This window comes from Pygocentrus nattereri, chromosome 17, assembly GCF_015220715.1.
Source record: "Pygocentrus nattereri isolate fPygNat1 chromosome 17, fPygNat1.pri, whole genome shotgun sequence".
Classification (NCBI taxonomy): Eukaryota; Metazoa; Chordata; class Actinopteri; order Characiformes; family Serrasalmidae; genus Pygocentrus; species Pygocentrus nattereri.
The window spans coordinates 10,477,471-10,498,158 of record NC_051227.1 but is presented as its reverse complement, the minus strand read 5'-3'; the positions used below and the strand labels follow the sequence as shown (position 1 = coordinate 10,498,158).

At 39.6% G+C, this 20,688-nt stretch overlaps 1 protein-coding gene across 4 annotated transcripts in view; it reads left to right on the top strand.

Moving 5' to 3' along the window:
• LOC108412515 (cGMP-dependent 3',5'-cyclic phosphodiesterase) overlaps positions 1 to 20,688 on the top strand; it is a 353,372-nt gene that overhangs the window by 234,275 nt on the left and 98,409 nt on the right. For all 4 annotated transcript variants that reach the window (XM_037546672.1, XM_037546671.1, XM_037546673.1 and 1 more), the window contains one exon: positions 11,069 to 11,158. In XM_037546672.1, the coding sequence (XP_037402569.1) occupies positions 11,069 to 11,158 (90 nt within the window). The remainder of the gene's footprint in view (positions 1 to 11,068; positions 11,159 to 20,688) is intronic.

Sequence of the window (20,688 nt, the reverse complement as noted above, 5' to 3'; positions counted from 1 at the left end):
AAAGGCATATTTTATATTGCATCTGTATCAATCTCATAATATAGTGTGTGGCATATGATATATCAGAACACAGATACAAGGTATCTGCCAATTTCTTGAGGAAGCCAGCATCATGTGTGCTTGTTCTCTCTACCATTCGCTTTCTCCATCAGTACCCCCCCACCTGTCGAGCTTTTAGCCCACCTGCACTAACGTGGGTGTCTGGAGATGGTGGTAGAGTTAAAATAAACCCGCGCCTGTCATACGCTCTAGTGGAGCTGCCAACAGATGCAGAACAGACGTGAACAATCAAACCTAATTACACACTGGCTGTTTAAAATGTGCACATGCAAGAAACAGTATGAAAATTTCCCACCAGTGGCCAAAATTATCATGGTTTTCTGTGTTATTATGATTATGTTAAAATGTACTGAAAATGTTCAAAGAGAATGAATAAACAGGGAAATGATTTCAGCATGTTAATAGGCTTTATTTCATGCGCTAGCATTCAAATGTTATAAATGCCATACTGGCATTTGTTTAATGTCCAGTAACAAATGTGGATTTAACTACTACAAACTATTCACCACTTTTAGATGTTTTTATTTAACTCAATCATTCTGTGAACAAGAAGTCATTAAATGATAAATTATATACTGTAATGGCACATTTATTTACATATATGATGAATTCTGGATCATTTTATTGTAATTTTTTTTTATCCCAACTTAATTTCTGATGTTATAATTTTTTTTTTCATTTGTATATACATATGTAAAGTTCCTAATTATTTAAAAGCTATGAAGTTACTTGTATGCGACTGAATTGTTTTTTTTTTATTGTTGAAAATATTGATTTCAAACTTTATTTATGAATTATAGTGTATATTAGTAGGTGTTTATTCTTTCTTATTTCTTTATAAAAACCAAAAAACAGCTTTAATTTAATGTAGGTACACAGTATCTGTTTGTTCTGAAAGAGTCCTAAGCAAAGGTTATTAGAAATGTAAGATTTTATGTCTTCCCAGTATGTTAAATTCAGCAAATTAATAGAAATGTTGCTCTAAATTTTGCAAGAAGATGCCATATTTAAGTGCTCCCTGTAGAGGACACTTTAACAAAAAAATAAAACATGAAACATCAAATGTGCTATAACTTTTGCACAGCCACATCACATATATTATTTTTCCCTGATATGTTTAATTCAGCAAATAAACAGTAATTGTGCATTAAAATGTGTAGAAGTGTGTTCTCCGTAAAGGTTGTGTTGCCTTATTTTCACTAAGATCAACAAAACGTGACCGATAGTGCCCAAACTTTTGCACTGGATTGGAACTGTTCCTTGTCAAGGATTTACACTGTCCCCCCTACTATAGTAATGTTTTTCACATCAGCAAATGAGTGTTTGTCTAGTTGATGCTAGCTCCCTTTGACATTTATTATGTAAATCAGCCAACTAAAGGTTAATCAACCCAGCTGGTCCAAGTAATGGATATTAATATTGAGCAGAGTGTCTTTTCAATGTGTGCATGTGGTGAAACAGCAAGTATAGTATTATTTATGTGTTTTGGACCAACTGAGGAGTGCCACCTTCCCCCTAAACTATATTATTGATTTACTCAGTTTTTTCTTACTCCAGTTTTCCTCCTTCCTTCTCTATTGCTTCTTCCACCCTCAATCTCTGTTCCATCTCTCTTTCCTCCACTGCCAAAACCACATTAATCCCCATGTTCTGGAAGATTTTCCACTCTGAAATCTGGCAATATCTGCCTTGTAATCTCAGTCAGCACACACAGTGGCTTAGATGCAACTAAGATGCCAAATCTTCTGCAAATGGTTGAGTTCAACTCACTTTTGCACTGTAGGCTTTGCAAAAATAATAGAATTTTGTGTTACAAAGCAGAAACCATGACAAGCAATTATTTAACATATCTGTTACATTTTTATCCTGTACCACAGTAGAGGTATTTCAAATACAAACCCATTTCCAAAAAAGATGGGACAGTAGGTAAAATGCAGATAGAAACAAAAAGCAGTGATTTGGAAACTTGTTTTTTTTTTTTTTTTTTTTTTGTTTTTTTACTGGTATTTAAGCGAAAACAGCACAATATTTGTAAATCTATGCTAATTCTAACTTTGATGTCTGAAACAAATTTTCATCTTAAAAACAGTTGGTGAATGAGGCCCAGTGCATTTTTTTTCCATGAATTTAGGGATTTCACCAACTGAAGTCCATAACATTATTAAAAGTTTCAGAGAATCTTTAGAAATTTCTTTATAACATGAATACCTGTGACCTTCAATCCACAAACAGCACTGCAGCAAAAACTGTTTCTATAATGAATATAACCACATGGGCTTGGGAGTACTTTGGAAAACCCTTGTCAGTAAACACACTTTGTCGTTGCATCTATGAATGCAACTTAAGACAATGCTAAGCAAAGTGGAAGCCACATATCAACAACAACCTAAAATGCCTCCAGCTTCTCTGGGCTAAAGCTCATCTGAAATGGACTAATGCAAGGTGGAAAATGTGTCGTGATTTTTCAAATTGTTTTTTGTAAATAATGGATGTTGTGTTATCCAGGCCATAGATGACAAAGACCATTTCCACTTGTTTCAGCAGGATAATGCCATGTCACATTGTGTTACAACAGTGTAGCTTCATAACAAGAGAGTACAAGTGCTAGACTGGCGTGCCAAGAGTGCTAGAGCTGTCTCCCAAAAATGAAAATATATGGTGCATTATAAACGTAATGTATGTCAGCAGAGACCCAAGATTTTTGATCAACTTAAGAGTTACATCAAACATAAATGGAAAAATTCCACCTTCACAACTACAACAATTGGTTTCCTCAGTTCCAAAATGATTACTAAATGTTATTAAAAAAGAAAGGTAATATAACACAGTGGTAAACATGCCCCTTTTCCAAATTTTTGGAGCATACTGATAGATACAAATAGAGTTTGCCCAGAACACCATAATAAGAACCGCTTTATGGAACAGGTGCAGATTTGAAATAACTAGCTATTTGTATTTGTACTTATTTCCCACTTATTTTTTAGATGGAAAACAACACATTTATGAAGAATTAACTAGCTGATTCCAAACATGATTCATGCACTAAAGTATGCATAATACTTTGTTTCTTTAAACAATACAACTGAAGTGTAAAAAGACCTTATATTTGATGTTTATTAGCACTTTTCTGTACAAAAGGTTTATAGCTGCACTTTGTACTCATCTCGTCTGGTGTGTAGCTTTTAGACAGCTGCAGTATCTTTCTATGGTTCTGTCACATAGTAAACAGATTATTCTGACCAAAAGATGCAGGCTCTACATTGCCCTCTGGTGGAGTATAGACTCCAGACATCTCATGGTTCTTATATATAAGAACATATGTTTATTAGAAGCTAATTTGCTAATGAAAAATTCTGACTCATACTTTATACATAATTGTACATATTTTGCTGGCTGATTGATAAAAGACTATCCCTGACAGTATATGCTCAAGAATGCAACTGTGTGTTTTTAGAAAGTTTTTAAGCAAGAACTGAAAAAGGATCTAAATTTTGAGATTGAGAATTCATAGCATTTTGGACTTGGAAAATACTGCTATATTTATACAATTCAGCTTCAAATTGTGGGCCATTTCAGCATTGAAAGCTACTCAAATGTTTTTTGCATATGTACATAGCCACTTATAATTAATATTTAATAAATGACCATATAAAAACTATTTCTTTTTGCCTGAAGTCAACCTGTATGTTCCTAAATGTTCCATGTTTAATATTTTTCAGGCTGTTTCAAACCACACTTCAGAAAAAGCCTTTGAAATTAATGTTAAATTGCAGGTAAACGTAGTGATAGAATAAATGTTTAATTACAAGTAAAAGTAGCCATAGAACAGTTTGAGAAAAAATGTTCCACAGTGAAGCATTTCAGCACATCCAACATCTATCAGCATAGGAACTCAAGTATTTTAGGAGCTGTTCTTCTCTATAAAGCTCCAAAGTGAGAGGTGCGGGCAACAGCACCATAGTGAAGGAGCTGAAACAACACAGCTGAATGGAAAACACGCAAAAAAATTAACTGATGAAGAATGAACTGTGAAGAAATACACTTTTTTCACAAATATAATAAAATAATTGCAGGATTACTTATGCTTGTCAAGGTGAAATGCAGTGATTTTTAGTTTCTTTCATTTATTTAACAAACCAAAACTGAAATAAATTAGTTTGATTACCATCACTACAGTAACAATAATAACATGAAGAATGAAAAAAACAAAAACAAACAAACAAAACAAACAAAAAAAAAAAAGGTTTCCAACACTAAATGCTTGGACCCCTAAATATTGCCATGAGCAGCAATCCGTGGGGTCCAAGCACTTTTGCCAAGACATGAAATGTGTTCTGTAATATATTTCTAATATATATCTCAAGTATTACTATTGTAGTTACAATAGGCAATACATAATCTAATTGTAATAAAGTTATAATGAAACTGAATTTAAGCAGTAAGTAGGAAGGAAGGGAGAGAGAGAGAGAGAGAGAGAGAGAGAGAGAGAGAGAGAGAGAGAGAGAAAGAGCATACAGTATCTTACGAGTTTCATAATAAATTTGACGCCTGAATCATGTTTTAATAATGTCACAATAATAAAGAGTTTTCTATTTCTCTCTCACTTCACTGATATCAAAGACTGCAGTTTCTTAAAGCGTAATTTTTGTGTAATTTTTATAAGCATACAAAATGGTCACACACACAAACACACACACACACACACACACACACAGGGAAAGATCATTAATCTACGGTGGTATTTGAGGCCGTGGGCTAGATTGTAGGCAGTGTTTGAATGAACCTGAAGGTCACGCTGCTACCTATATCCGTTTAGAAGATTGGAAACGCTGAAATGGTTCAGGTTGACCCAAAGAGCCTGCAGGCTACTGGGCTGGACGAGTGTTAATACTGCAAACAAGACTCAGTGTCTGCTTAAACCGCCCCAGGGCAGAGAGAGCGAGAGAGTGAGAGTGAGAGAGAGAGAGAGAGAGAAAGAGGGAGAAACAGAGAGAGAGAGAGAAAGAGGGAGAGACAGAGAGAGAGAGAGAGAGAGAGAGAGAGAGAGAAAGAGGGAGAGACAGAGAGAGAGAGAGAGAGAGAGAGAGAGAGAGAAAGAGGGAGAGACAGAGAGAGAGAGAGAGAAAGAGGGAGAGACAGAGAGAGAGAGAGAGAGAGAGAGAAAGAGGGAGAGACAGAGAGAGAGAGAGAGAGTGAGAGAGAGGGAGAGGGAGAGACAGAGAGAGAGAGAGAGAGAGCATATGAATTTTAGCGTGCTTAATTAGACTTAATTACTGTCCTTGTGGTTTCTACATAAAATATGTAACAAGCGAAACATGTTTCAAAAGCAGGCCATAAATCATCCATCATGATAGCAGCCATAAATCATCAACCGCATAATTCATGATTTACAACAGACTCATAAATGCTTAGCCAATCAGATTTTAGAACCAAAACTGTCCATTTTATAGAAACTGTGTAAATATTTTTGGCAATGCTTTAATTTACCCTTAAGTAGGTATCAACAATGGCCTTCCAACAGACCCAAAGTTTTATTACACATCTACAACCTAGGAATAACTCCACCAGTTTGGATTGAGGTGCTTGTAGTTACTGTATAATAAGCCTTAGTATTTAAAACACCTGGGATTTTAAGGGGTTAATCAGTTAAGTTTGAGGTACAAACTCCAAAGTTCATTATTTTGGGGAACATAATGATAAGTTCCAAAACAATCCAACTGGATTATACTGAAATGCCCCACAGGTTCTAGGTATTAACAACTTAAAATCCCAGTCTTAATATATACTTACTAGTCTTGTTAGTCATTTTAGTGTAATTGAGCTAGACTGTCTCTAATTGTGATTGTTTCACTTAAATAACAACACTTTGAATATTGAATTCCATACGAACTCAGTTATTATCTAGAAGGTTAGATAATATTTAAATGCATTTCAGTGTGATTTAGACTGCTTTACCCTGTATAGAATATCCTTTGCTGTCATGTGGGGGTTCTGCTTTGCCTTTCTGTCCTGCATACAAACAGTTCTATCTGAGAGCTTTCTTGGTCTCCCATGTCTTTCCTTGACTTCCACAGTTCCCCTTAAGTGACATTTCCACACATTTCCCACAGTGGACATTATTATTATATTATTATCTATTTAAAGCCTTGTCTGGCTTTGGAGTCATGAATTAGCTTAATTTTTAGTGTTTGTATTTTTTTTTAAATGACAAAATTTGTAATTATGTAAATATGTAATTAGCTATTACATACTATGTGTTTATTGCACTGGAATGCTAAGTACTGCTAAGTATCGCTGTAAATAGCTGGTAGGTTTTATATATATTACAATACCAGCAGATGTTGTTATGTCAGGCTTCTCCCTCTGTAATTAGACTTATTGTAACCAGGCATGACTAACATCCATTAAGGTGTAATCCTTATTAGCCTGGGATAAAACTATCACAGCTGTGAGAGTGTGTGTTTGGGGGTCTTGTTTGCATGTGTGAGTGTGTGTGTGCATGTATTGTGATATCCACTGTATTTGTGTATGTGTGTTTTTCTTATTAGAACAAGTCTTATGGGACGTAAACAAAAGAGAGTCATTACATCTCTGGAGTGATTGACCCAGCACCTGTGTTTATCTGTTTAAGGGTCTCTCTCTCTCTCTCTCTCTCTCTCTCTCTCTCTCTCTCTCACTCTCTCTCTGTCTGTCTCTTTCTCTTATCTGGAGCTGTCAGCAACCTAATTAACCCCTCAGATACGAACAGCAATCAAACTGAGTGCTGTGACATTTGAAGGACGTGCATGCTCTGAATATTTAACACACACATACACACACACACACACACAAACACACCCACACTCAAACTCACACACACACATACATACTTGCATACTGGCACTAAGGGTCCAGTGAACAGCAAATTACACTCTAATCCTTTTTCCACTGTGTGTTTTGTGTGTGTGTGTGTGTGTGTGTGTGTGTGTGTGTGTGTGAGTTTGAGTGTGTGTGTGTTTGTGTGTGTGAGTGAGTTTGAATGTGTGTGTGTGTGTGTGTGTGTGTGTGAGTTTGAGTGTGTTTGTGTGTGTGAGTGAATGTGTGTGTGTGTGTGTGTGTGTGTGTGTGTGTGTGTGTGCGCCATCTGAGACATTAGTATAAATTTTATTCTTTTCTGTCCATCCCCAATTCACAGTAGTTACTGGATAATTTATAGTAGTTACTAAAAATTTTGTATTGGCATAATTCATAGCATTTACTGTATAATTCATAGTAGTTACTGAAATTCCTAATAGCTATGCAGATTGTACTTAAACCTTCCGATAGGGAATGTAATCAGATACAGGCGTTTATATGGTTATTATTCTTCTGTGAAATGGATTTACAGGATTTCCCAAATCATTCAGTCAGATAGTCTAGTTTATATGTATTCTATATTGAGTGAGCTGTTAGTCCGATTATTAATGGATTATCGGGCTGATGTAAACGTGGCTATTGTGATGTCACTTTGGATTAGGGGCTGAAAAGTTACATTTATATGTGTCTTACTAAGAATTTTAATATGTTTAATTAATGATGGATGTTAAATACCTCATTCGTTCATGATTAGTTAATTGTGAACAACTACTAGGTGCCTTATTAACTAGTGGTTTCATGAGTTACGAGTGCCGTATAAACACAAGACCCTGCCAAGTCTCCTTGCCACCACTATGCCTGTCCTCATAAAACTTTTCAGTTCCAGCACTGACTCCTCTGCTGTTCTATAGGGAATTCAACTCTTGAGTTTTCTGGACCTGACACTTTTTCACGCCTTTTGGCCTTCCAGCCCCAAATCAGCTGACAGGGACCAGCAGAACGGCACCTCGGGGGCAGAGACAAGACAGTGTGTACTTGTAAAAGTGTGTGTGTGTGTGTGTGTGGGTGGGTGGGTGGATGGGTGGATGGGTGTGGGAGTGTAATGGTGTGTTTAAGCGAGCTCCTTTTAAAAGGTTCTCAGTCAATTCTGCTTCAGTAAATTGAAAGTGGGATCAATGCAGCGGAATTGAATCCCACTGTGCATTGTCATGGGGTTCTTGAGCGGTAGGTGAAGTGAGAGGTTGGGTGTGTGTGTGTGTGTGTGTGTGTGTGTGTGTGTGTGTGTGTGTGTGCACGAATCATCCACAGCGTCTGTCATTTGAAGGACGTTGTTTTTTGTTTCGAATGAAGAAAAGTGATGGAGGAACACTATTGTGTATAAATGGCTATGTGTTCACATGCAAAGACTTTTGCCAGTCCGATTGAAAACATTCTGATTCTAGATTCAGACTGTGGTGTTTATTCTCACTCTACTCAACAATCTGATGGAAATCTATTTACATGCTTACAAGTAATTTGGTCCAAAATGACACACATGCATAAAGAACCACTTAGTGTAGACGTTACTATGACAACGAGCATCATTTGAGATCCAGTCAGAGTGAGATGAGCAGCAGTGAGCAGTGATTGTGTTTGTAACTGCTTTAAAATGATGTCAGATTCAAGAAAACATCCTTCATATGACCAGTTTCTGCTCTGCCATGTTGAATGGGATTACGGCTTATTAGGCTGCACATACATGTGGCTAACATAAAGGAGAGGGGTTTGCAGAGACAGACTGTTTTCTAATGTAAAATATGGTATCGAATGCAGAATCGATGCATTCTCAGCGATAAAGACTGCAACATTTATTTGAATGATTGGGTGCCTGCAGCAGCAAGAGATGGCAAAAATCCACTTTGAGCTGAAGCTTTATTCATTTATTCATAGCAGGGCTGCTGAGCAGCCAGAGGTCCCTGTCAAGGCCGCCATGGTGGATGAACGAGTCACTCTGCTGACCCAGTCCAACAAAGATTTCACAGAAATTAAAATCCCTCTTAATCTAGTGCACTCAAAATGTATATTTAAACCCTTAAGGGCCCCAGTTTTGGCTTCAGTTCTTCACTCTCTACATAAATTAGACATTTGATGTAATTGCTGAATAATTCATAGTGCAACCCCATTTCCAAAAAAGTTGGGACGCTGTGCGGAGTGTAAATAAAAATAGGATGCAATGATGTGAAAATCATGTAAACCATATTTTTAAAGGGAAACACTGCAAAGACAACACATCAAATGTTGAAACAGAGAAATTTTATTGTTTCTTTTTTTAAATATATAAACATTTTGGTTTTGTTGCCAACAACACGTTCCAAAAAAGTTGGGACAGGAGTGTGTTTACCGCTGGAGTTTCATCACCTCTTCTTTTATCAGCACTCTGTAGGTGTTTGGGAACTGAGGAGATGCTGCTGTAGTTCTGAAAGGGAAATGTTTTCTGTTCTTGTTTGATTCAGGATTTCAGCTGCTCATCAGTTTCAGGGGCTCCTTTGTTGTATTTCTCATTTCATAAAGTGCCAAATGTTCTCAGCGGTGACCGATCTGGACTGCAGGCAGGTCAGTTTAGTGCCTGGACTCTTTTAATGCAGAGCAATGCTGCTGTAATACAGGCAGAAGGTGGTTTTACATTGTTGTGCTGAAATAATCAAGAGCTTCCCTGAAAAAGATGTTGATTCGTTGGACCACAGGACACTTCACCTCAGTCCATTTTAAGTGAGCTCAGGCCCAGAGAAGGTGGCAGCATTTCTGGATCCTGTTTATTTGGTTTCTTTAATATTTGGTTTCATTAACTTGCATTTGTGGATGCAACAACAAACTTTAACAAAGTTCTATGCTGTTTTATGTTTGAGGTTTTGTTTCAACAGCAGCGAAATACACTCACCAGCCACTTTATTAGGTACAATTGCTTGTTAATACAAATAGCTAATCAGCCAATCACATGGCTGCAACTCAGTGCATTTAGGCATGTAGAGGTGGTCAAGACAGCTTGCTGAAGTGCAGACCGAGCATCAGAATGGGGAAGAAAGGGGATTTAAGTGACTTTGAACGTGGCGTGGTTGTTGGTGCCAGACGGTCTGAGTATTTCATAAACTGCTGATCTACTGGGATTTTCACGCACAACCATCTCTAGGGTTTACAGAGAATGGTCCGAAAAAGAGGAAATATCCAGCGAGCGGTCAGTTGTGTGGATGAAAATGCCTTGTTGATGTGAGAGGTCAGAGGAGAATGGGCAGACTGGTTCCAGATGATAGAAAGACAACAGCAACTCAAATAACCAACCAGAATCTCTGAGGAACGTTTCCAACACCTTGTTGAAAGTGTGCCACGAAGAATTAAGACAGTTCTGAAGGCAAAAGAGGGTCCAACCTGTTACTAGCAAGGTGTACCTAATAAATGCCTTCATTCAACGATACATCCATCTATCCCTCCAGTCCACACATAGAACTTTTGAGGCCTCCAGCCATCTATTTATCCCCTCTTTCATATATCCCTCCATCCATCTGTTCATACATCTTCTCTGTCTTTATCCATCTAAATCCATCCTTTTCTCCATCCATATGTTCATCCGTCTTCTGTCTTCATCCATCTGTCAACAGATATACGTCTTTCAACGCTTTCATACGTCCATCAGTTTCTAAATCCATCCATTTGTCCATCCATATGTTCATCCATATATGTTCTGTCTTCTTCCACCCACATATCAATCCACCTGTTCATCTATCCTCTAAACGCCTCCATCTGTCCATCAGGCTGCATATCAGTCTGTCCGTGATTAAGCTCAGCCGCTCACTCTCATTTAGCTGCTGTCGCTTAACGGCTCGTTGCTTTAACGGCTTAATGGCTAGAACGGCCGCTCTGATGAAGCGACTCGCTGCGTACGTTTTAATGAAGATGGGGGTCATGCAGAAGGCTGAAGGCAAAGGTCAATGGCCTGCAGCACATTTAATGAGAACGTGGAGGTCAGGCGAGCGCGAGGGGAAGTGAATGTGTGAGCTGAGTATTGTTATTATAAAGAATGGCATTTTCAGAGTGGCCGGGTTACAGGCATCATTATCAGTTTTCCTGTGGCTGTGTTAAACTTTGACCTTTCCTCTCAGCTGAAGCTGCAGTGATACTTTTGTTTGTGCCTTTTTCCCAGGATGCATTGCTGCGGCTGGCCTCCATCGTTGACGCCAGCAACCTGCGGGTGGCCATTAAAGAGACACTGGAGGCCCTGCTGCCCAAAGTGGTACGTAGAGCATGCACACCTACTGACCCTGACTTCTTTACAGTGGTGGTGAATGGAACCGGGAGTCACCACGACCACAACACAGATAAAGCCGTTTATTTCCTATCAAAACCTCCAGTGAACCCACACGAGTCTTCAAAGTTTTTATGTGTAATGTTTATGATGTGTGAAATAAAAGTGTTATTTGGGGACTATTTTGCCTTGTAGCATCATGAATGTACCCCTCCGCCATGAATAAACTGTAAAAAGTATATTTTATGCCAAGAATTATTAAAGGGATTATGAAACAGAGTCTCAGACACCAGGCAGTGCATTCATAAATCATTTAGTGTAATAACTTTCTGTGAGGAGCTTTTAGAGGCGTTAAACTCTTCAGACGTCTGGTTCCCATCATCACCACTGTGAACAATTCTGACTAGGTAAGTTTCTCTTTTCACATCAAACTGCTCTGAGTGACTTTATTTACATTCTAACTTTTTAATTATGCAGAATTTTGGAAACGTTGGTAGAATATATTATTATATATTTTAAGTATTATGAGTGAGATTTCTAATAGTAAGCAAATTATGGGAACATCTAAATGTATTATTAGTTTTATTATTATTATAGAATAAATATTTACTTGATAGTTATAAATAAATATTTTTAAAAATTATTAGTATAATAAAATTGGCAGATAAATGCCAGATATATCTATGTCCTCTGTAGATGATATTTTGACATTTTTTCATGTAGAAAATAACAAATCATGTCATTTGACCAGGGGTGCTCAAACGTTTGCATGTAAAAGTGGTAAGGTGCTCATGGTTTTGTGTTTTTACAGTGATCTTACTGTGATTCGCACCATAGGAACAATCACTGTAGTGCACAGCCTCTTATGGCTTATTGCTCTATAATATCTAAAGACATTGATACAACAACAAATACATAAAAACCACAAGCTCAGTTAAAAACCAGTACAGCACATATGAATGGACCAATATAACTATTCCAGTATCACCTGAAATAAAACCTCTTTACATCAGCTCACATTGAAAGTTAAGAAACTTTTGGCCTTTTACTGTAAAGTCAATATTTTGGAGATGCTTGTTTTTCTTTGGACAGCGATGACAATAAAAAGAAGAGGGCCCCTAATATTGACCCTTGAGGAACTCCACATTATATATTCAACATTAGAACCGTTCTACCTCCATATTTTCATTGCCAGCTTCATTTACATTCTATTTTGGTTCCTTATCGACCGGTTCGAGTCCGCACTTCTGACTTTTTGCAGTTTATTTCAATGTGGCAAACATGATTTTTCTTCCTGCTAAATGAAATTATGAATCACACTTCATGACATTCCAGCTGTAATAACATAGCTAAGCAAATAGTTTAAACCCAAATGGTTAGTATATATTTTAGGGTCTGGTTAAACTAAAAGAAGTTTGGTTCTTGGGTTCTCCTCGACTTCCCCAGCCATTCCATCACCAGCACACTTAATTTTTCAATGCACTAATTAGTCTGATTGGATGATAATTACAGACATTTTGTCCACAGATTTTGTGTGTAGTAGCATATTATTCCAAAAGTGAACATTTACTAGTAAAAAAGCAAAGCTGCATTTTTGGGAATTAAACATGGACAAACTGATAGGGAGAGAAATCCGGAGAGAGAGAGAGAGAGAGACGGGTATCAGACGTGAAAAAGCCTGTAGGCTTTACTGTCCTCAAGAGCAGGTTTGCTTTAAGTGCTTCTGTACACACACACACATACACACGCACACACACACGCACACATATACACACACACACACACACACACAAGCACACACACTCACATACACAAACACACACACACACACTCACATACACAAACACACGCACGCACGCGCACACACACACTCACACTCACATACACACACACACTCACACACACATACGCACGCACGCACACGCGCACACACACGCACGCACACACACACACAGATACACACACAAAATAATGTCATATCCTCGTCTCTGGTATTGATTATTCTTGTAACGGTGGTACACACTCAGGGATACCACCGAGAGCCCACAAAAACAACCACACACACACACACACACACACACACACACACACACACGCACACACACACACACACTCACTCACACACACACACACACTCACACATGTCAGTTCCAGAGGGGATTTGAAAGGTCTGCTCACTGAGCTTTTTCAGTAAAGTGTGCTTAACCTCGAGCACACAAGCCTTTGTACACAGAATGAGACTGAGTCAAGGCCGAGTTCAAATGAGAGAGAAAGTGAGTCAAGGCCGAGTTCAAATGAGAGAGAAAGTGAGTCAAGGCCGAGTTCAAATGAGAGAGAAAGTGAGTCAAGGCCGAGTTCAAATGAGAGAGAAAGTGAGTCAAGGCCGAGTTCAAATGAGAGAGAAAGTGAGTCAAGGCCGAGTTCAAATGAGAGAGAAAGTGAGTCAAGGCCGAGTTCAAATGAGAGAGAATGTGAGTCAAGGCCATGTCCAAATGAGAGAAAGTGAGTCAAGGCTGAATCCAAATAAGAAATTAAGTGAGTCAAGGCCGAGTCCAAATGAGAGAGGGTGAGTCAAGGCCATGTCCAAATGAGAGAGGGTGAGTCAAGGCCAAGTCCAAATGAGAGAGAAAGTGAGTCAAGGCCGAGTTCAAATGAGAGAGGATGTGAGTCAAGGCCAAGTCCAAATGAAAGAGAAAGTGAGTCAAGGCTGAGTCCAAATGAGAGAGAACATGAGTCAAGTCCGAGTTCAAATGAGAAAGTGAGTCAAGGCCAAGTCCAAATAAGAAATTAAGTGAGTCAAGGCCGAGTCCAAATGAGAGAGGGTGAGTCAAGGCCATGTCCAAATGAGAGAGGGTGAGTCAAGGCCAAGTCCAAATGAGAGAGAAAGTGAGTCAAGGCTGAGTCCAAATGAGAGAGCGTGAGTCAAGGCCAAGTCCAAATGAGAGAGGAAGTGAGTCAAGGCCGAGTCCAAATGAGAGAGAACATGAGTCAAGTCCAAATGAGAGAGAAAATGAATCAAGTCCGAGTTCAAATGAGAGAGAAAATGAGGCAAGGCCAGGTCCAAATGAGGGAGAAAGTGAGTCAAGTCCGAGTCCAAATGAGAGAGAACATGAGTCAAGTCCGAGTTCAAATGAGAGAGAAAATGAGGCAAGGCCAGGTCCAAATGAGGGAGAAAGTGAGTCAAGTCCGAGTCCAAATGAGAGAGAACATGAGTCAAGTCCAAGTTCAAATGAGAGAGAAAATGAGGCAAGGCCAGGTCCAAATGATGGAGAAAGTGAGTCATGGCTGAGTTCAAATGAGAGAGAAAGCGAGTCAAGGCTGAGTCCAAATGAGAGAGAAAGCGAGTCAAGGCCGAGTCCAAATGAGAGAGAACATGAGTCAAGTCCAAATGAGAGAGAAAATGAATCAGGTCCGAGTTCAAATGAGAGAGAAAATGAGTCAAGGCCAGGTCAAAATGAGGGAGAAAGTGAGTCAAGGCTGAGTCCAAATGAAAGAGAAAGTGAGTCAAGTCTGAGTCCAAATGAGAGAGAACATGAGTCAAGTCCAAATGAGAGAGAAAATGAATCAAGTCCGAGTCCAAATGAGAGAGAAAGTGAGTCAAGGCTGAGTCCAAATGAGAGAGAAAGTGAGTCAAGGCTGAGTCCAAATGAGAGAGAAAGTGAGTCAAGGCTGAGTCCAAATGAGAGAGGAAGTAAATCAAGTCAGAGTTCAAAAGAGAGAGAGTATGTCAAAGCAGAGTCAAAAAGTGTCCAAATGAGGGTGAGAAAGAGTGAAGACTGAGTCCAAATAAGAGTGAGACAGAGTGACGACTGGACAGTGGTGGACGAAGTACACAAACCATGTACCTGAGTTAAAGCATAGACCCCCAAGGTAAAATATTCCTCCAGTAAAAGTAGAAGTTCCTCCCTTTAGACCTCCACTTGAGTAAAAGTACTAAAGTATTTACCTTCAAATGTACTTAAGTATAAAGTAAAAGTACTAAAAGAGTAATTCTGGCTCTGATGTCCTGTTATCATTTTTATAACCAGACTGGCTTCATGAACTCATTTCAGGTGAAAGTCCTCCAGTGTCTCTCTTGGTAAACCAGTCTTTTAATAGAACGTCATTAATTAGTGACGCTGACGTCTATTAAAATGATCATAAGCACAAAACACTGAAGGTAAACAGGTTCCATCAGGGAGAACCGAGTGGCTCTGAAATCACTTTTTACACACAAGCAAAGTTTCAGTTTCAGATTTATTTACAACTTAGTTCCAAGTTTAAGTTGAATAAAAACTGGCTTTAAACTCAGGATCACAGATGAGCTCCTTTACTATGTTGATCTGTAGGCCTCTGTTCATAAACATAAACCAGCCCAAACTCATTTACTATAACATGAAATGGTGTTTGTAGAAATTCAGAAAAAAGCCGCGTCAGTCTCGACTGCATATGTGGACATATTTCTATATTGAGCTCTATTTACACAAAGTTAGGTTAGTTCATCATTTATGTTGAACAGACTCTCCCAAAGTTTTACGCTGCTGCGCTGACGTTGAACTGTGTGCTGCACTGGGTCGGTATGACCAACAGGTCAAAACCAGCTCTAAACAAAGTGACCGCTGGGCCCTGATTGGTGCTCTGGCTTTGCGCTTCTTTCGTTTTGACATGTTACGTTTTTATACACACAGAAACCAAAAGGAACGACAGATTTCTCAAAATGTATGAGGAAAAAGTCGGATATTAGACTCTGAAATGTAGCGGAGTGAAAGGAAAAAGTCAGTACAGATACACCAAAAAATACTTAAGTACAGAAACTAATTACATTTACTCAGTTACTCAGTTGCTCAGTTACTGGCCACCAGTGAGACTGCGTCCAAATAAGAGTGAGTCAGAGAGAAGATTGAATCCAAATGAGGCAGTCAGAGGAAGACAGACAAAATATATTTGTGTGTGTCTGTGTGTGTGTGTGTGTGTGTGTGTGTGTGTGTGTGTGTGTGTGTGTGTTCTGAGAAGTGTAGACTCCGTCTTGACATTTTTGACAAATTAAAAGGACCAACCCAATTTGCTCTGGGCTTCAAAATCCCTGCCAGAGAGAGGTAGAGAGCCACAGAGCTACAGAGAGAGAGAGAGAGAGAGAGAGAGAGAGAGAGAAATGGAGAGAGGAAATGACAAGTAAACACTTCTGCTTGTACCTGACTCTCTCTCTCTCTCTCTCGCTCTCTGTCGGAGGTGTAAGCAGCGGAACAGTTCGCCGGGTGCCTAATTGGGGTTGCATTGTCCTGTCACCGTGGCGATTAGAGAAGCCTGTGCCATGATGAGGATGCTTTGCATCTGATTAACCTCTGACGGCCTGGAACAACTACATACACATACGCAGGCGGAAAAGCCACTTACGCTCACACAGAGAGTGGTCGTGTTTACTGGTGCACTCTGAGAGAGAGAGGGATTTAGGAGAAAATAGAGTGAGAGGGAGAGAGAGGGAGTGGGAGAGCGAGGAAACAGACACAATGAAGTGATGAACTAACCTCTGAATTCTGAGTTTGACTGACAGGAGGGAGTGACTTGCAGTCTAACTTGCTAACAGCTTTCTGGGTGAAACTCTTGTGAAATTTGGTTCCAGATCAACATTTCATTTTCCGTATGAAACTCATCCATCATGGAAAAATGGATAAAAGGGTCTTTCAAGGGCTCCCAAGTGGTGCAACCATCTAATTGCCTCTATCGTCAGGAGGTCGCAAGTTCTTCTGAGGTCGTAGCCGTCCATGGCCATGAGTCCGAGAGGGCACGAATGGCCTCGCTTTCTGGGTGGGTAGGATGTCTCCCTCCATCACTCAGCGTGATGCTCGTCAGCGCAGGCGTCTGGTAGGTGATGTAACAGAACTGGCGGTAGGCGCTTTCCTCTGAGTGTGTTCAGCTGTCCAATGACTTGCGTGAGCGGCTGATTGAATAAATGCAGTGCCGCTTCAAAAAGATGTAGGCCTCAGAGGAGGCCTATGCTGGCTTTCACCCTTCTAGCGCTGCTGGTGTCGTGTGCTTGGAGGAGTCCTAAGAAGTGTGGGGTATTGGATACAACTAAACTGAGGAAAAATTAAGAAGACAAAAAAAGCCAAGGACTTTTTAGGCCAAGGGAAGTGGTAATCATATCTCAGCACCAAAAAGAAAACACGTCAGTGAGTAGTATACACTGGGCATCAAATTGTGGTATTTGTTCAGACGTCTTTTCAAATGAAGCTTGGAAACCCAACAGTTTACACCATCACAAACAGACCAAACATGACGAATATGTATCTAAACCTGTTGAGTTTAGCCAGTTTGACATCCAGCACTTGGTAGCTGCCAAACAAGATCATCTCCCAATAGTCAAGCGTGATAAAATGATCAGCGGGCCTTGTTGTGGACCATGGAAGCTTTTGTGGTACTTTAATTGGGCCACAAGTTGCAAAAGGTTGGGAACCTTTGCATTATTCTGGGTGGATTTCAAGCATTCTGGAGTTAGGAGACATTGACTTGTTCATTTAGAACTTGCTGAGCCTTTGGCTGGATTTTGGGGAAGTGACAGTTCATTAGGTAGAGACGTTCTTCAGGTCTAGAAGGTTATATTTAGCATGTGTGTGGGCTCAGTATCCAAGGTTTTCTCATTGGATGCTGAGGGTATTTTGACTGACAGTTCCAAGGTGGATGAGAGACTTCTCACTAGAAGATAAAGGTGACCGTTTCCAAGCTCCACCACTCATTACGCCCCCTGGAGTAAAAATTGACACCTACTGTGGACCTTTCTGACTGGTCTAGTTATGGTCCTTTCATGCTACACAATCGAAATAGCTACAGTTCACGGTTTCATTACCACCAGCTCTTTGGGATAGTTTGAGATATCAGTGGGGTCATTCTGGTCTTCTAAAAGCTCTGTATTGTATGTCACTGGAGATTACTGTGTAGCGTAGAAGATGCCAGAGTTACACTGAAGGTATTAATTTGTGTTGAATTGGTTAATCTTGTATAGCCCCGTTCAAATACAATGAAATGGCTTTCATTGGTAGCACGAAGGCCAATGACATGTCTCAGAAATAGTGCTAGTGCTTATTGCACTATGTTATTGCATAATTTCATTTCATTCATTGTTGAAAAGGCCCAAATCAAGAATTAAGAACACCTATAGCAAATTCTATAAAGCTTTGTACTCATTGAAAGTTCTCGAAAAACCTCCAAATAATTTTGAGAAGCCAGAAGTATGTGGACATCTGACCTTCACACCTGTATGAGCTTGTAGGACATGCCGTTCCAAAACGATGAGCATTAATATGGCATTGGCCTTGCACAAGATTTTGGAGTGTATCTATAGGAATTTGTGCCCATTTCATCCTAAAGGTGTTCAGTGGGGTTGAGGAGAAGACCATAGGTCAGTTGTAGCCTTCACTGGAACTGAGGGGCCCAAACCCTGAAAAAGAGCCCCAGACTTGTTATCCCTCCTCCACCAAACTTCACAGTTGGCTCTATACATTCCAGTAGGTAGTGTTCTCCCTCCACCCGCCAAACCCAGATTTGTCCATCATGCTGCCAGATAGTGAAGCATGATTGATCACTCCAGAGAACGTTTTCACTGTTCCAGAGTCCAGTTTTTATGTTCTGACCATTAAAACTACACAGGTCTTCTGACCTTTTAAACATTATGTTAATAATGGTAAAATAGTGTAAATTTGAGAAAGTTGTCTTTGGGGACAATTTTGCCATGAATAGATTTTAAAAATTGTTATAGACTAACATCTTACACCAAAACTAAGATGAAAGAATATTTTAGACACTAGGCAACATATTAATAACCACTCTGTTTAATAACTTTCTGTGAGGTTCCTTTTAGAGGCATTCAAATGATCAGATGTCTGGTTCCCATCATCACCACTGTGGACAATCTTGCCTAAAACAAAGCATTTCATATTAAACCCACCCCTCTGAATGTCTTCCTTTACGTCTTAATCACTTAATTATGCAGACGTTTTTACAACCCCAATTCCAATTCAGATTCAGATTCCTTTATTGATCCCAGGGGGAAATTGCAGGTTTTTTTTTTTTTTCCAGATGAAGTTGGGATGTTGTGTAAAACATAAATAAAAACAGAATACGATGATTTGAAAATCCTTTTCAACCTATATTCAGTTGAATACACTACAAAGACAAGATATTTAATGTTCAAACGGATAAACTTTATTGTTTTTTGCAAATATTCGCTCATTTTGAATTTGATGCCTGCAACATGTTCCAAAGAAGTTGGATCAGGGGCATGTTTACCACTGTGTTACATCACCTTTCCTTTTATCAACACTCAATAAGCGTTTGGGAACTGAGGACACTAATTATTGAAGCTTTGCAGGTGGAATTCTTTCCCATTCTTGCTTGCTGTACAACTTAAGTTGCTCAACAGTCCGGGGTCTCCGTTGTCGACTTTTGCGCTTCATAATGCGCCACACATTTTCAATGGGAGACAGGTCTGGACTGCAGGCACTCTTTTACTATGAAGCCACGCTGTTGTAACACGTGCAGAATGTGGCTTGGCATTTCAGCATCTTGCTGAAATAAGCAGGACGTTCCTGAAAAAGACATTGCTTGGATGGCAGCATATGTTGCTCCAAAACCTGTATGTACCTTTCAGCATTAATGGTGCCTTCACAGATGTGCAAGTTACCCATGCCATGGGCACTAACACACCCCCACACCATCAGAGTTGCTGGCTTTTGAACTTTGCGCTGAAAACAATCCAGACAGTCCTTTTCCTCTTTGGCCCTGAGGACACGACGTCCATGATTTCCAAAAAATATTTGAAGTCTGGACTCGTCAGACCACAGGACACTTTTCCACTTTGCGTCAGTCCATCTCAGATGAGCTCGGGCCCAGAGAAGGCGGCAGCGTTTCTTGGTGTTGTTGATATCTGGCTTTCGCTTTGCAAGGCAGAGTTTTAACTTGTACTTGTAGATGTCAGCGACGAACTGAGTTCACTGACAGTGGTTTTCTGAAGTGTTCCTGAACGCATGTGATAATATGAACCACAGCTGCAAGCAGAGAATAACAATGAGGTGATTGATCTGGAGGGATGTTCTAGGCACCAGAACATGTTTTTCCTGAAAAAACTGAGAAAGGAGTTCATACCCAGATATGTTCCTGACTTGCTGGGGGCTGAGAACATCTATAAGCCTTTGGAAATTGATCGTGCTCATCTGCTTTGGTAACAGAATGATGTCGGTTTTTAATGCAGTGCCGCCTGAGGGATCGAAGGTCACGGGCAATCAATGTCAGTTTTCTGCCTTGCCGCTTACTTGCAGAGATTTCTCCAGATTCTCTGAATCTTTTGATGATATTCTGGACTGTAGATGATGAAATCCATAAATTCCTTGCAATTGCATGTTGAGAAACATTGTTCTTAAACTGTTGGACTATTTGCTCACGCAGTTGTTCACAAAGTGGTGAACCTCACCCCATCCTTGCTTGTGAATGACAGCCTTTCAGGGATGCTCCCTTTATACCCAATCATGACACTCACCTGTTTACAA